General features: G+C 43.2%; 1 protein-coding gene across 2 annotated transcripts in view; it reads left to right on the top strand.

Annotated features, from left to right (window-relative positions):
• Nucleotides 1-13,759, top strand: part of STAT1 (signal transducer and activator of transcription 1) — a 38,812-nt gene that overhangs the window by 4,183 nt on the left and 20,870 nt on the right. For both annotated transcript variants that reach the window (XM_001499369.7, XM_023622233.2), the window contains exons 4-10: nt 261-405; nt 1,688-1,786; nt 7,776-7,865; nt 9,083-9,161; nt 10,255-10,346; nt 10,565-10,716; nt 13,043-13,201. In XM_001499369.7, coding sequence (XP_001499419.2) covers nt 261-405; nt 1,688-1,786; nt 7,776-7,865; nt 9,083-9,161; nt 10,255-10,346; nt 10,565-10,716; nt 13,043-13,201 — 816 coding nt within the window. The remainder of the gene's footprint in view (nt 1-260; nt 406-1,687; nt 1,787-7,775; nt 7,866-9,082; nt 9,162-10,254; nt 10,347-10,564; nt 10,717-13,042; nt 13,202-13,759) is intronic.

Raw genomic sequence — 13,759 nt, 5'->3', positions numbered from 1 at the left:
TTGACTTTTCCCCTCCAGAGATATTTACCATTAAGAGTTCTGTGCACAGTCTTGGAGTTCTAGAATTTTTTGTGCTAACTCTATGTGATAGGAATATTGTACAAACTGCTGCTAAAAGCAATGTCAATTTCAAAAGAAGGAAACAAAACCTAAGAAAACACTTAAAATTATTTTTTAATAATTTTAATGCAGAATGCAGTGTTTATTTTGTCTGTTTAAAAAAGTATCTAAATGAAATGTGTAAATTTCATATGTCCTAGGGAGCATGCCGCCAATGACGTTTCATTTGCCACCATCCGTTTCCACGACCTTCTATCACAGCTGGATGATCAATACAGTCGCTTTTCTTTGGAGAATAATTTTTTGTTGCAGCATAACATAAGGAAAAGCAAACGCAATCTTCAGGTATGACCTTGTCTTTTTGCATTTTAGTTGAAATGTTCCTGTCTTTACATGAGAGAGTTTTCTTCATACAGCAACTACTATTGAGCACATGCTCATTGATATTTAGAAAAGTTTCAGAAACTATAAATGAACTCCCTTTATGTGGCTAATATTTTTTAGCATAAGTAAAAGATCAGTTCATTTTGTAATCACATAAGGAGTTTTCAGGTTTAAGTGTGTCAGCTGTTAGGTATCAGTAGTTCTGAGAAAAATGTGATGCTCTAACTTTGTTTTATTAAAAGTTGTTGACATTTAAACCGGAGATAGAGAGTTACATTTTAAGAGCAGTGAGCTGGAGTAATGTGTTGAAGCTCAGAGGAACTTTGCTGATGAGTCCAGTCTGAGTCCTTGGTATACAGATGAAGAATGAGTCCAGGAAGGCTTGCCGTCCCTGAGGCCCAATAGAGAGGTGGTAAACTGGAACCAGACCTTTTGGAGTTCTCTCCCATGGAGGAGAAAGTCCAGGGGATTTCCAGGCAGGAGAGAATGTGTTGCAAGGTTTTAGGAGTTCTTCAGAAGTACTCCCAGCCTCCTATGAGCCCAGCTACCATATTTATTTCTCTATGAATGGAACTTTCCTGTTTTAATAGAGGTGAGCACTATGGTTTTTTTGCTTCATACAACACAACCAAACTGTTCAGCTTAGGTAGTTAGAAGCTTTATTTTTTTCCCCTGGTGAATGTATCTGTGATTTTATAATACCAGTGAGTGGGGAGGTCAGATTAACTTTACAGAAATTTCTCTCCTACAGACTTGGCTTGAATATATCTGTTATAAAGAGCCATGATTGCCAGTCTTTTGCCAACTAGATTTGATGAGGAAATGGAAAAACTGAGAAGAATATCTTTGGTCTAATTCAAAGCACAGACCAACAGATGAATTAATTGAGAAATATCATGGATAATTTTTGTGTCATTTGCATTGTCTTAAGATCCTAACAGAAGATAATTGGGCTCAAGAAGAATAGGAATGAAAGTAAAAATGTTATAGGAACCATGTCTGAAAATACTTGGTTTTTTAATCAAGAAATAATTTAGATACTTGCACTTAGTTGGAAAGTTAAAGCAGTTTTTGTCATAACTTTTGAAAAGTGTATTTTGATTTTACCAAAAATAACTTGTGTAGAATTTAATAAGTTCAAGACAAAGTTTCTTAGTGCATATGAACAAATTCATTTTGATTTACAATATGTAATGGTTTAACCATTCTGAAATTTATTTTTATTTTAACAACCCGTATCTAGGATAATTTTCAAGAAGACCCAATACAGATGTCTATGATCATCTGCAGCTGTCTGAAGGAGGAAAGGAAGATCCTGGAAAATGCTCAGAGATTTAATCAGGTATTTTTTTTCTAATCGAACACTAAAGATAATAATAAAATAAAAATTAATTCATTCATCCAGCGAATATTATTGAGGCCCTGTTCAAGGCAGTGGTGAATAGCCCACTAGTTTTCTAGCCCCAAGAAGTGGGGAAAATGAGATAGAGAGATTTTATAGACCCAGGCTTTAAGAAAGGAGGCTAATCTAATGCAAGTCATTCTAGTGAGGGAGAGAGTCCTTTCAGATAGTGATAATTACTATGGAGATAGTAAAGCAGGATGCTGTGTCAGCAGTAGTGGAGTGTCCAGGGATGAGGTGGTTTCTTTAGATCAGGGTCAGGAAGCTGCTCGGAGGTGCTGGGGCAGGAGGCAGGCAGACAGGTAACCGGCTCTTGCAGCATCCGAGGGAGAGGAGGTGGAAGGGCACGCAGCGAGGTGCAGTCGGTTCAGGTGGGAAGAAGGGACACATCAGGTTGTGTTTTGGACATGGTACCAGTAGGGCTTATATTGAAGGGTCAGACGTGGAAGTGAGAAATCGAGGATGACTGAGTTGTGACATGAGTCACTTGGAGATATTGTTTACTGAGCCGGGGAAGACAGGGAAGGGGCAGGAGTAGGGTTTTTCAGTGTGCAATAGATTTTGGAGAAGAACAGATTGATGGGAAATCAAGAGGTTTGGTTTGAATAGGATTGAGGTACCTGTTAAATATCTCAGACATCCAAACAGCAAACGAGACAGTTGTACTAGTACCAAGATTTTTGATCGTGATTTTACTAATCCTAATAGAAACCTCCCTGGCCATCAGGGTTCAGCAGTTTTTTGAAGTCGCCCTGGCATTCATTCCTTTCTTGAGGGATGGGCTGGTGGGAACAACCCAGCAGGCAGACAGTTGTGAAACTACCATGGTATCTGTTGTTCTGGCCGAGACCATTCCAGTATGAGGGGGAGAATGCCAGGGTACCCAGGGGAACATGTGCTATGTGCATTTCAGTGATAACTAACAAGTGAGCTGTGAGATGGAGGGAGAGTGAGAGAGAGAATTTAAGTGGTGGTGGTGAATGCCATTCTCCGTGCACTTTCTGAGCGTTTGCCCCAGTCCTTGTGAATCTGCTGCTTCCCCGGGCATTCAGTTCCTGTCTCCCTGTCACTCTGAAAGCACCTTGCTGAGCTAAGCGTTTCAAGATATTCAGTACATTTGTTCTAAACTCAAGCTGGCTACTTCACCTGTATCCAGCCTGGCGAGCAAAGGTGTGTATCAGTGCTGGAGGAGAACCTGGCTGTATTGGCTCCTCTGAGAGAGGTGAGCCTGTCTTCAACATGGCACGAACCTGGGAGATTTTCAGCAGGATATCTTCATTATGTGGGATTTTCGTCTTAACAGTATTATGCAACGGGCCTCTCTGGTACCTCAAATAGACTTGAGAGGATGGCCAAGAGCAGAGACCAGCAGAAGAATGAACTACCTTCTTGGTTACCCAAGCATTTCTCTCACATTTGGCCCCGAGGCCCAGACTCAGCATTGGGAGGCAGAGTAGGTGATTTCTGCTTTCCCAGATCAGCCCCATCACCTGGGTGTGCTTTGGGTCTCGAAGGCTTGTCATCCTTTGACTCTCCCTTAAAAACCTAGGTAACCTGGGGAGAGGTCCATTTTAAGCCTCTCAGCAGACACCTGAGTTATTGGTGAGCACCTTGGAGGAAGTTTAGTTGACTGCCCAGCTGAGAGCAAGAGAAGCAAGGCCTTCTTGGGGTTTGAGGGAAGGCCCTGGATGTCTAGGGGTGTCAGGGAGAGGGAAAAGGCACAGTAGGGCCTCCTCTCCAAAGTTATCTAGCCTACTACTGGCTGGGAAATGTAGGAACATTTCTTTGCCTTTTTCCCCCTTGTTGAAGTACCTACGTTTTAATAATATATCTTCTCTTTACACTGATGTCTGTATGTATGGAGTAATGTTAAGTCTGGTGTTTGCTTCAAAATAACCCAGTTTTGGGGCCAGAGGAGTAGGGAGCGTCCATGAGTTGATAATTGTTGAAACTGTGTGATAGGTGCATGGGGATTGGAGAAATTCAGCAAGTTAAAAACATGCAAAATTCAGAGTCAGTTCAGAGCATTTAGAGAGCTCAGAATTCTTTAGAAATGTCAGGTTAGGAAGGTATTGTTCCCATTACCTTTTTGTTTTAATAGATGAGCTTTTAGAAAATATGTTTAAGAGAATATTATATTATGCATAGATACTTCTTATAAACTGTGATTGTTTTGTCTGCTTCCATTATAGCACACTAAGATTTTTCTCTTTCTTTTTTTTGTGGTGAAAAAGACAAAATTATATATAGGGACAAAATTTAAGTCCATAGGGTCCACCACAGGGGGCGGTGATCATTTCCTTCAGATTGGAGGGAAGAACATGAAGTGGATCTAGGCTTCCCTTTGCTGTCCCACCTTCATGGTCTTGAGTGATAATAGTTACCATATGTTGAGTGCTTATGTCTCAGGCCCTGTGCTAAGCACTTTATAAACATTATTTCATTTGAATAAATGCTTTCAAAACTATCATTGAAGGTAGTATTCTTATCCCCATTTTACAGATGAGAAAACCAAGGGTTAGACATCAAGTACTTTGCTCAAGGCCACAGAGCTAATGAGATGTGGAATTTAAACCTAGAATTTTCTGACTCTAAAACCCATTCATTAGAGTTGTCACTTAATCTCTCTTCAGTTTTCGGATCTGTGAGGCGGACTAGGAGGGCATCCTGACCCCCAGTGAGTGGCTCACACAGCCGCGTACTTGGACGGCTGCACATTAACCTGAAGAGAACAGTCTTCCTGAGCGGATTTTCCTTTGGTCTGGGTGTGAGCAACCGAATTCTAATTAAAACTGTCCAAACAAGGTCTCTGGAGGTGCCGATGTGAAATGAGAAAATTCGAGTTGCTGACTGCTAAGATCCCTTCCAACTTTTTTTTAAAGATTGGCACCTGAGCTAACAACTGTTGCCAATCTTGTTTTTTTTTTTTTTTCTGCTTTTTCTCCCCAAATCTCCCCAGTACATAGTTGTATATATTTTTTTAGTTGTGGTTCCTTCTAGTTGTGACATGTGGGATGCTGCCTCAACGTGGCATGACGAGCGGTGCCAAGTCCGTGCCCAGGATCCGAACTAGCGAAACCCTGGGCTGCCAAAGCAGAGCACGTGAACTTAACCACTTGGCCACTGGGCCAGCCTCCGCTTCCAACTTTAATGTTTGATGTTCTTGTGGTTTCACTACTCTTAGTTTGTCAGAAAATTAAAAAGTTAAAGACTCACCCTTGAAGTAGTATCAGAATCGAAAGTGTGAAGAGGTCTTCGTGATATTTTTTAAGTACCTGATGGTAAGGTACCAGCTGGGTAGCCGCTTAACTGATGGGAGTAGTCTAGAGGGATGGAGTGGGGAGTGAGGAAGGAGTAAAAGGATACCAAAGGGCTTTAGAAACGGGCATGGATTACTGCTTAAGTTTGGAGCGGGCAGTTTCTTAGGCTTCTGCCAGTCACCAGATTTTTCCACCAGGCATCTCCCAGTGTGATGGCAGGAAGGGAATGTGGTAGCTGGGAGTGCAGCTGCCTGCTCACAACCGTTATTCTTTATACCTGTTTACTAAGCTAACCCGTGATAGTTTAGGGAGGAGGACCAGGAAGTCAGGATCCTCCGGTGGCCTGGGCCCTCTGTCTGGGTGAAGTGTCCCAGCTGTTACCAGAGCCCACAGGATGTGGCGTCCACGTCTAGCTGGCTTAGAAGCAAAGATTTCCCTGCAGAGGCAGGAAGGCTGATGGAGCTGCTCAAGGTGACGGCTCATTCTTAGTGGCCAGAGCAGTCCCATTTGCCACCTAGTGACGTTGGCACCTGGAGATACCTATCATTTTAATCTATTTTTAATACATACTTTATGCAAATATAATTCAGATGCTTTGAACTTCTGCTATTCTAGAGTGTGTAAAATGAAGGAAAACTTCTGAAGTTTTCTGAGAACAAAGAATAACTCGATTACCTAAACCTAATAAAGATAGAACAAAAAAGAAAATATGGATCAATTTCATTTATGAGGATCAATGTAAAAGTTCTAAATGAAATATTAGGGATCAGAATTAAATATTAAATTAAGAAAATAATACATTATGACCAAGTAGGATTTATTCCAGATTACAAGGCTAGATCATGACTGTGATTTATTATATAAATAGGTATAAGGAGAAAAAGCATATGCTTATCTCCATAGATGCTGGAAAGGTCTGACAAAATCCAACACTCATCTCTGATTAAAAAAAAATTCAATAAAATAGGAATTGATGCATGCCTCCTTAACATATTGAAATACACATCTCTCCGCTCTAGAGACAGTGTCTTACTTAATTTGGGAAACACTAGTCTGTCAGAACCATGGCAAGGATGTCCACTATTGCCACTGTGATTTAGCATTATGTTGGTGGTGTTGGCCAATGCAGTTAGACAAGAGAAAACCATTAGAAGCATAAGAATTAAAAACAACATCATGAAGATATTGGCTCTCCCTGAGTTAATTCATGATTTTAATGTGATCCCAATAAACATAGCAGGTTGTTTGCTGGACCTATGAAATTCATATGACAAATAAACACACAAGAATAGCAAGGAAACGTGACAAATTAGAGCAATGAGATACTATATATCCCATATGTATCTCATCCCTAGATATACCATAAACCCTCTGTAATTAAACATTGTTCAGGCATTCAGGCTTATGAAGACAAAGACCAGTGGGAAGGAAAAGAAAATCTAGATGTAAACCCAGGTGCACATGGAAAGGTGTATGGTAAAGGCGACAACCCAAAGCACTGGGGAAAATATGAACATTTGTTAAGACAAATTTTCCAATTTCGTAGCCAATTGGAAAAAAGTTACAGTTAGACTGATAACTTCACAATACACACAAGAATAAACTTCAAATGTATTAGAGATCTAAAAGGTAAAAAAAAGAAAAGGAATTGTGCGAGTGCTAGGGAAAAAATGGATGAACTCCTTTATAATCTGCCACTAGGGAAGGGCTTTCTAATAGGGAAAATCCAGGTATAAGAGAAGAAAAAGACTGATAGATTTGGATATATACAAATGCCCACATAGAATCTCTGCTGTCTAGGGCACTGTGTAAGAAAGGTCGATGGGCACTGTTTTAGCCATGTGGGGGCTTTAAGTCTAAACAAAACTAGCATCTTTCTGGAGTCTAATCTCTTTGAGAACAGGGCCGTCTTGTTTTCCACCCTCCCTCCTGGGCTTAGAACATTGCCTGACCTTGACTTAGTCCCTAGGAAGTCATGCTACATGAGTAAATCATGGAGCGCCTAATGTAATGAACAAGTAGACGCTGTCATGTCTGGGTCTTCTGATTATCAGGGATGAGGACTAAACACCCTCAGTGTGTCTGAGTTGATATTCGTTATTACTTTAAAATAGCAGATATTCACTGAAATTTCTAGTGGCAGTGCCATTCAATTTTGATATGCCTCTGAATCACCTGGGATCTTGTCAAAATGGGGTATCTGATTCAGTTATCAATTTGGACCTGGGATTCTGCATTTCCAATAAGCTCCCAGGTGGTAAGATGCTGCTGGTCTGGGGACCCAAGTGTGAATCACAAGGCTTTAAGACACGTAACTACAGGCTTAATAAGAATAATCTTGTCTACAGAATTTCAGAAACCTTGAAATAAATTTGTTACGTGAAATGGTGCGACTGTATGAATTAATGGAAAATTTCAGAAATACTGTTTATTTTAGGCATGAACTGAGTCTAATCTTTCTGTAGCCTTGTGAACAGTTAGCCAGTGTTTTCCAGGGCCTTGGGAACTGAGCTGTTTCTTGTCGACACTCGTGTGGGAAGCCTGTTGGAAGTTGGGAAAGGTCTGGGAAGTAGGTGGGGCACAGGGTGTGGCCTTGACTTTGAAGCATAAGCAGCGGGTAAATGTACCAGAGGAAGTGATGGCTGGTAACCACGTACCTCCCATTGCAGGCTCAGTCGGGGAATATTCAGAGCACTGTGATGTTAGACAAACAGAAGGAGCTTGACAGCAGAGTCAGAAATGTGAAGGACAAGGTTATGGTGAGTATTGAGTAAATATATCCATTTATTCTGTAGCTTTTTCTAGGAAAAAAAAAGTCTCAATTGCTGTAGTGTAACCATAGTAACTGGTTTCAGTCCTTTAAGATGTTGAGAAGGAAAGTTTTGCTGAAATTGCAAATGGTAAATAAACAAATTGGCAAAACCAATGAGCCGAAAGACTTTTATGGCCCCTGTTATAACTTCTGAACACTGAGCTTATCTTTTTCTTCCTTGCAAGATCATGCAAATAAATTAGATCTTACTGCTCTGAATAGCCCTTTATGTCTCCGCCTCTCCGATTGGGGTGTTGCTGGGGTTATACGGAGCCCCAGGTAAAAGTGGCCCAACTTCCTCAAGCACCTGCTTTGTTCTCAGAATTGGAAGGGGAACAAAAACATTGCATTGGAAGAACTTCTGATACATTTCAGATTAAATAAAACATCCACGACAATTTATGGAAGCAGAGGGCTGCCTCGGTGCCCTCGGAGCATGTGTTCACTCCCCTCCACTGTTAGAGTTCTTTGGGGGAAAGGATGAGGAGTCTGCTCCACCAGGCCTGTGTCTGTGGAAAAGGCCTTCCAGCTGCGGGTGCCATCTCCCGTGGGTCTCTGGGTCGCACCAGCAGGGCCTTGACTTTGAGCTTCAGACAGCATCATTCCAAACTCCAGATTCTTTGGAGCAACTTTATTCTGTAGCCTCCTAGAGAAACACTTCATTAAAGTAGAAATCAAATGGCCCAATCTGGAAATAGCCATATATTTTCTTTTTTCTTTTTGAGGAAGATTAGCCCTGAGCTAACTGCTGCCAATCCTCTTTTTTTGCTGAGGAAGACTGGCCCTGAGCTAACATCCATGCCCATCTTCCTCTGCTTTATATGTGGGACACCTACCACAGCATGGCTTGCCAAGCAGTCCCATGTCTGCACCCGGGATCCAAACTGGTGAACACTAGGTTGCCAAAGCAGAACGTGCAAACTTAACTGCTGCGCTGCCAGGCCAGCCCTGCCATATATTTTCTTTTCTAAAAAAAGTTATTATACACTTACTAATGAAATAGAAATTATTTCATGTATGTGATTAGAATTTTGCAAGTCTGATCCATCTTTGAGGGAGCAGAATGGTTTCCATAATTTTCTCAGTCCTATAATAGCAATAATCTGTTTCCTAAAGTCTTTGAAAGCTAATCAGTGGAAAACCTGTGTATGTCTTTATTTGTAGTGTATAGAGCAGGAAATCAAGACCCTCGAAGATTTACAAGATGAATATGACTTTAAATGCAAAACCTCGCAGAACAGAGGTAAGAGTTCACATTGGAAGCAGTGTCCATTGGCTGTAATTTTTTTATGTCTACACTAGATAATGAAGGCGAGAACTCCTTCATATTTGCCAAATATTTTATGACTCTTAATTGCTGGTCTTGGCCTCTTGATGACTCAGGGCGGGGTTTCTTAACCTCAGTACTGTTGACATTTGGGGCTGAATAATTCTTTGTTGTGGGGGCTGTCCTGTGCGCTGGAGGATGTTTCGCAGCATCCTGACTTCTACCCACCAGATGGCAGTAGAACTGACCCCTAATCCCCAGTGGGGAAAACCAAAACTGTCTCCACATGTTGCTAAGTGTTCCCTGGGGGGAAACATGCCCCCAGCTTGCTAACCACTGGTCCTGTGTTGTTCGCTTACTCCTTGTGCCTAGCCCACTGATGACAGGGACCGATGGGTCTGTGGAGCAGCCTTGCCCTAACACCTAAAGCTCCTTCACGCGTTCCAGTTCCATGTGTATGGTCCACAGAGAAGTTCAGCATTTTTCTCATGGTTTCAAGCAGTTTCACTCTTTTGTTCTTGTTGCTTGTGTTTAATGACAACAGGACATCAACTGGAAATAACCCAAAAGCGTGCGTTGTGTAGAACATGTAGGGTTCGGCTGTAATCCTAACGATCAACTGGAGGAAACCATGGTTAATATGGAGACATTACTAATGTAACTTGAGTAAAAGTATGAGAGGAAGGAACCTCAACTACCGTTGTTTCCTAATCATCTACTCTCTTTCAAAGCTGCGGAAATGCTTTGTGTAAACTTTTTATCTGAGATTTTAAATTTCATCACTTATGTTCATATAGGTAATATTCTGACAGTGACTTAAGAGCCAGACAGTAATGTTTCCAATTTATTTGGGTCATTGAAAACAAGTCCTTTTTTTCACTGTCTCCAGTTTTTGTACTTAGGACATTTTTTCTTGTTTTGTTGAATAAAGATTGAAGAATACCAAACTTTGACCTATTACCAGATAGCATTTGGATCATATTTCTCCTAAATGTATGTGGATGTTGGCTTTAGTCGGTTTTGTCTTCTTTTACATTTATGTTTATCTGCTGTCTCTCCCAATTTGCAGAGCATGAAGCCAATGGTGTGGCGAAGAATGATCAGAAACAAGAACAGATGTTGCTCCAGAAGATGTATTTAATGCTTGACAATAAGAGAAAGGTAGTGATCCACACTCCAGAATAACATGTTGCTTTTGTCACAGACTGTGAATAATGGACTTGAAGTTTAGAATAGAGGAAAAATTATTTTGCTTTAACCACTTGGCTTAGAGCCCCAGTGGAGATGAAAGGATATTTGCTTTGCTTTAAAATAACATCTTTAAAAATTTAGTGATTAAAGATGAGTTTATTTCACTTTGTTTCTTCCTCTCCCTTTAGGAAGTAGTTCACAAAATAATAGAGTTGTTGAATGTCACTGAACTTACCCAGAAAGCCCTGATTAACGATGAGCTGGTGGAGTGGAAGCGGAGACAGCAGAGTGCCTGCATTGGGGGACCCCCGAACGCCTGCCTTGATCAGCTGCAGAACTGGTACGATTCTCCAAAGTGGGAAATTGGCTGCTGATTGGCTAATCATGTACACTTATAAAGTGCACGTTTGAGCCATGTATGTTGGATGGACCCTGTCAAAAGTTTGGTTTAGAGTCTGATGTAGTCCAGCTTCTTCTTGCCCTGGAAACACTTGCCTAAACAGCGCAACAGTGTTCATGTCTATAGCCGCACTCAGCCATGTTCTGCTTGGTTCGGAGCATTCCTCTCCCTGCTATCCATGTACACTGGCTTGCGTCAGTTGGCTGTGCCAGAACACCAGTAACATGGTTGTCACATATACATTTAACAACTTGAGTCCTGATGTTTTATTAGAAACAAAATAGCTTGAGGCATTGTCCAGGCTTCTATGAGATAATAGTTTGTCATGGGCCATTCATTCAGTCATCCATCCAGTAAATATTTATTAAATGCTGTATGCCAGGCACTGGGCTAGGACCTTGGGACACAAGGATGAGTGGTTCTTGGTCCTTGCCAGTAAGGAGCTCTCAGTGTGGAGGCAGGAGACAGATGGGGTAATAATTCTGTGCAGTAACATGTTGCCAGCGCTCTGACAAAGGTCCGTCCAGAGTTCTGTGATGGACAAAGCAAAGAGTCACCAGGAAAGCTTTCTGAGAGGAGGTGGTCTTGCACTGACCCTGGAGAGTGAAGGGGAGCACTTTGTGTAGACTGGGGGAGGAGAGCAGCATGGACAGAGCAGAGAGGAGGAAAGGCTGGCTCCTGCAGTACCTGCCTCCACATGTTGGCTGGCTGGAGAGGGGCTTGCCAGAGGGCAGGAAGAGAGCTGAGCAGGTGAGAGGCTGGAGCCTGGTCCTGGAGGTTCTCATACTGTGCTGGCAGCAGGACTCTGTCCAGTGGGTACTGGTGAGCCAAGCAGCCTTTTTATTTAAGTGGAGGTTCATTTCTCTGATTTTTGATTTAGGAAGGTCACTCTGGCAGCGATTTGCAAGATAGAACAGAGACAGAAAGGCCAGTTGGGCTACTGTGAGGATATTAGTGTAGTGCAGGGGAGGGCCGACAGAACAGAGGGGATGGAAGAAGTGGCAGCAGAGTGCATTTGAGGTGGGATGGTGGCCTGGAACAGTTCCCAAGGGCCCAAGGACCCGAGATCTCATGAGATTATTTTCTGAACCACTATTTTTTAAAAAGATTCAGTTAGTCTTCAGCATTTATTTTTATTCTGTGAATTGCCTGTCCAAATCCCAAATTTCTTAGTGGTTAGAACAGAGCTTCCCAGCCCAGTTGTGCCCCCGTGTACGTTGAGAATCACTGATCCCTGAGCCCTCCAGGTGCCCAGGGAGGCCCCTGGCTGTCTGGGGCCCCCTACTGGTTGCTTCAGGTCACAGCAGATGCCCTCCAGCATCCCCCACTGTGCTGTACAGGTTGTCGTTTTCTCCTGTGCCAGTGCTTGAACAAAGGTGGGAAGCCCTGGGTTCGAATCCCCGCAGAAACTGCCCACCCACCATTATCCTGTCTTTTCATTTCATGCCAAGGGCCACCCTTTCAATGCTTTGAACTAGATTCCCGGAATGAAACCACAAAGTGAAGGAGATGTTTTTCATTGGAGAGAAGATTTTCTTCTGTCCTTACTCCAGGCAAATAAAACGCCATAGCCGCAGCCTGGCCTGGCTCAGAGGCCGCATCACTATTGGCAGTTTACTGTCAGGAAGAAGGAACTTTGAGAGCAGTTGCTAGGTTTCCTTCTCGGTTTATATTTTGAGGGTCCAGATTGAGCATATTGCCTTCTCCTTTCAGTTCAGTGAAGCAATGATCTTTGTTCCCTCCTCTCCCGCTGACGTCTAGCATCGCCTCCCTGTGTAGCTTCCATAGCTTCCGGGCTGCGCTCTCCTACTCCCCTCAGCACAGCATCACTGTCCTAGTATAAAACCTGCAAGGGCTGCCCACTGCCTCCTGCATCACCTCTGACAGCGTCTGCCTTGCCCTCTCCCCTGCCGCTGCCTCCTCTTTGCCCTGTTCCTTTAAATCCCAGTTACCTTAAAGGTCAGTTGGAGTCTCAGAGTCCCTAGAAGTCTCGGCCCCACCCAGCTTTCCCAGGGGTCTCTCGGTGGTAGCAGAGGTTTTTGACCCCTGGCTGTAATCTTTCAGCACGTGTTAGTTTTCTCTCCTCAAATAAGAGCTTCTTAATGCCGAGACAGCCTTGTTCTCTCTTTTTCCCTGCCGTGCAGAATGCAGCACGCAGGTACGACGTGTGTTGCCTGTAAAAACCACTTGTTTTCTGTGATTCCCTTTAATCCAGGCTGCTTGGGACTGTTTCTGATTGAGACCCCTGTGTCTTGTGCCTTCCCAGGTTCACCATAGTCGCGGAGAGTCTGCAGCAGGTTCGTCAGCAGCTTAAAAAGCTTGAGGAACTGGAGCAGAAGTACACCTACGAACACGACCCTATCACGAAAAACAAGCAGGGGCTCTGGGACCGCACCTTCAGCCTCTTCCAGCAGCTCATTCAGAAGTAACTTGAGGGAGATTTATTTGCACCTTCTGTGATTCTTTTACCCAGAGGAAAATTTACAGTAACTCCGATAATTTAGAAGGGTTTAATAGGTTATATACATTTTTTTATGGCATTCGGGAACCGAATTCCTTGCTCATGCCAACGGCCCTTTGTTCTTGTGACCACCGAGGCTGGTAACTAGTAACTCTTTGCTCCTCCTCCTTGCCCCGTGGCCAGTCTGTGTCGAGCCATGTTGCATCTCACTTCATTCTTGTCCTCTCCTTCCCTCTTCCTTGGCCAAATCCCATTTCAGGCTCTCAGATCCCCTGCTGAACTCCAATTCCCAGGTGGCTGCTTCTCTGCCTCTTCTTTCCTGGTGCCTGTGACCGGGTCTGTCCCAGAGCAGAGTTCCAGTCTGGTTCTTTGTCACCTGCTGATCCAAGTGGACCCCCTCGGCAGGACACTCATGCCCCCTCTCCACTGCCTGGCCCCAGCTGGCCACTCTGTTTCCAGTCCGCACATGCCCCATTTCCAGGCGGACTTGACCTGGTGCTGTTTCTTAGGCCCACCCTCTGC

The sequence above is a fragment of the Equus caballus genome, chromosome 18 (assembly GCF_041296265.1).
Source record: "Equus caballus isolate H_3958 breed thoroughbred chromosome 18, TB-T2T, whole genome shotgun sequence".
Classification (NCBI taxonomy): domain Eukaryota; kingdom Metazoa; phylum Chordata; class Mammalia; order Perissodactyla; family Equidae; genus Equus; species Equus caballus.
The sequence above is the reverse complement of the archived record's forward strand: the minus strand, read 5'-3'. Positions and strand labels throughout refer to the sequence as shown.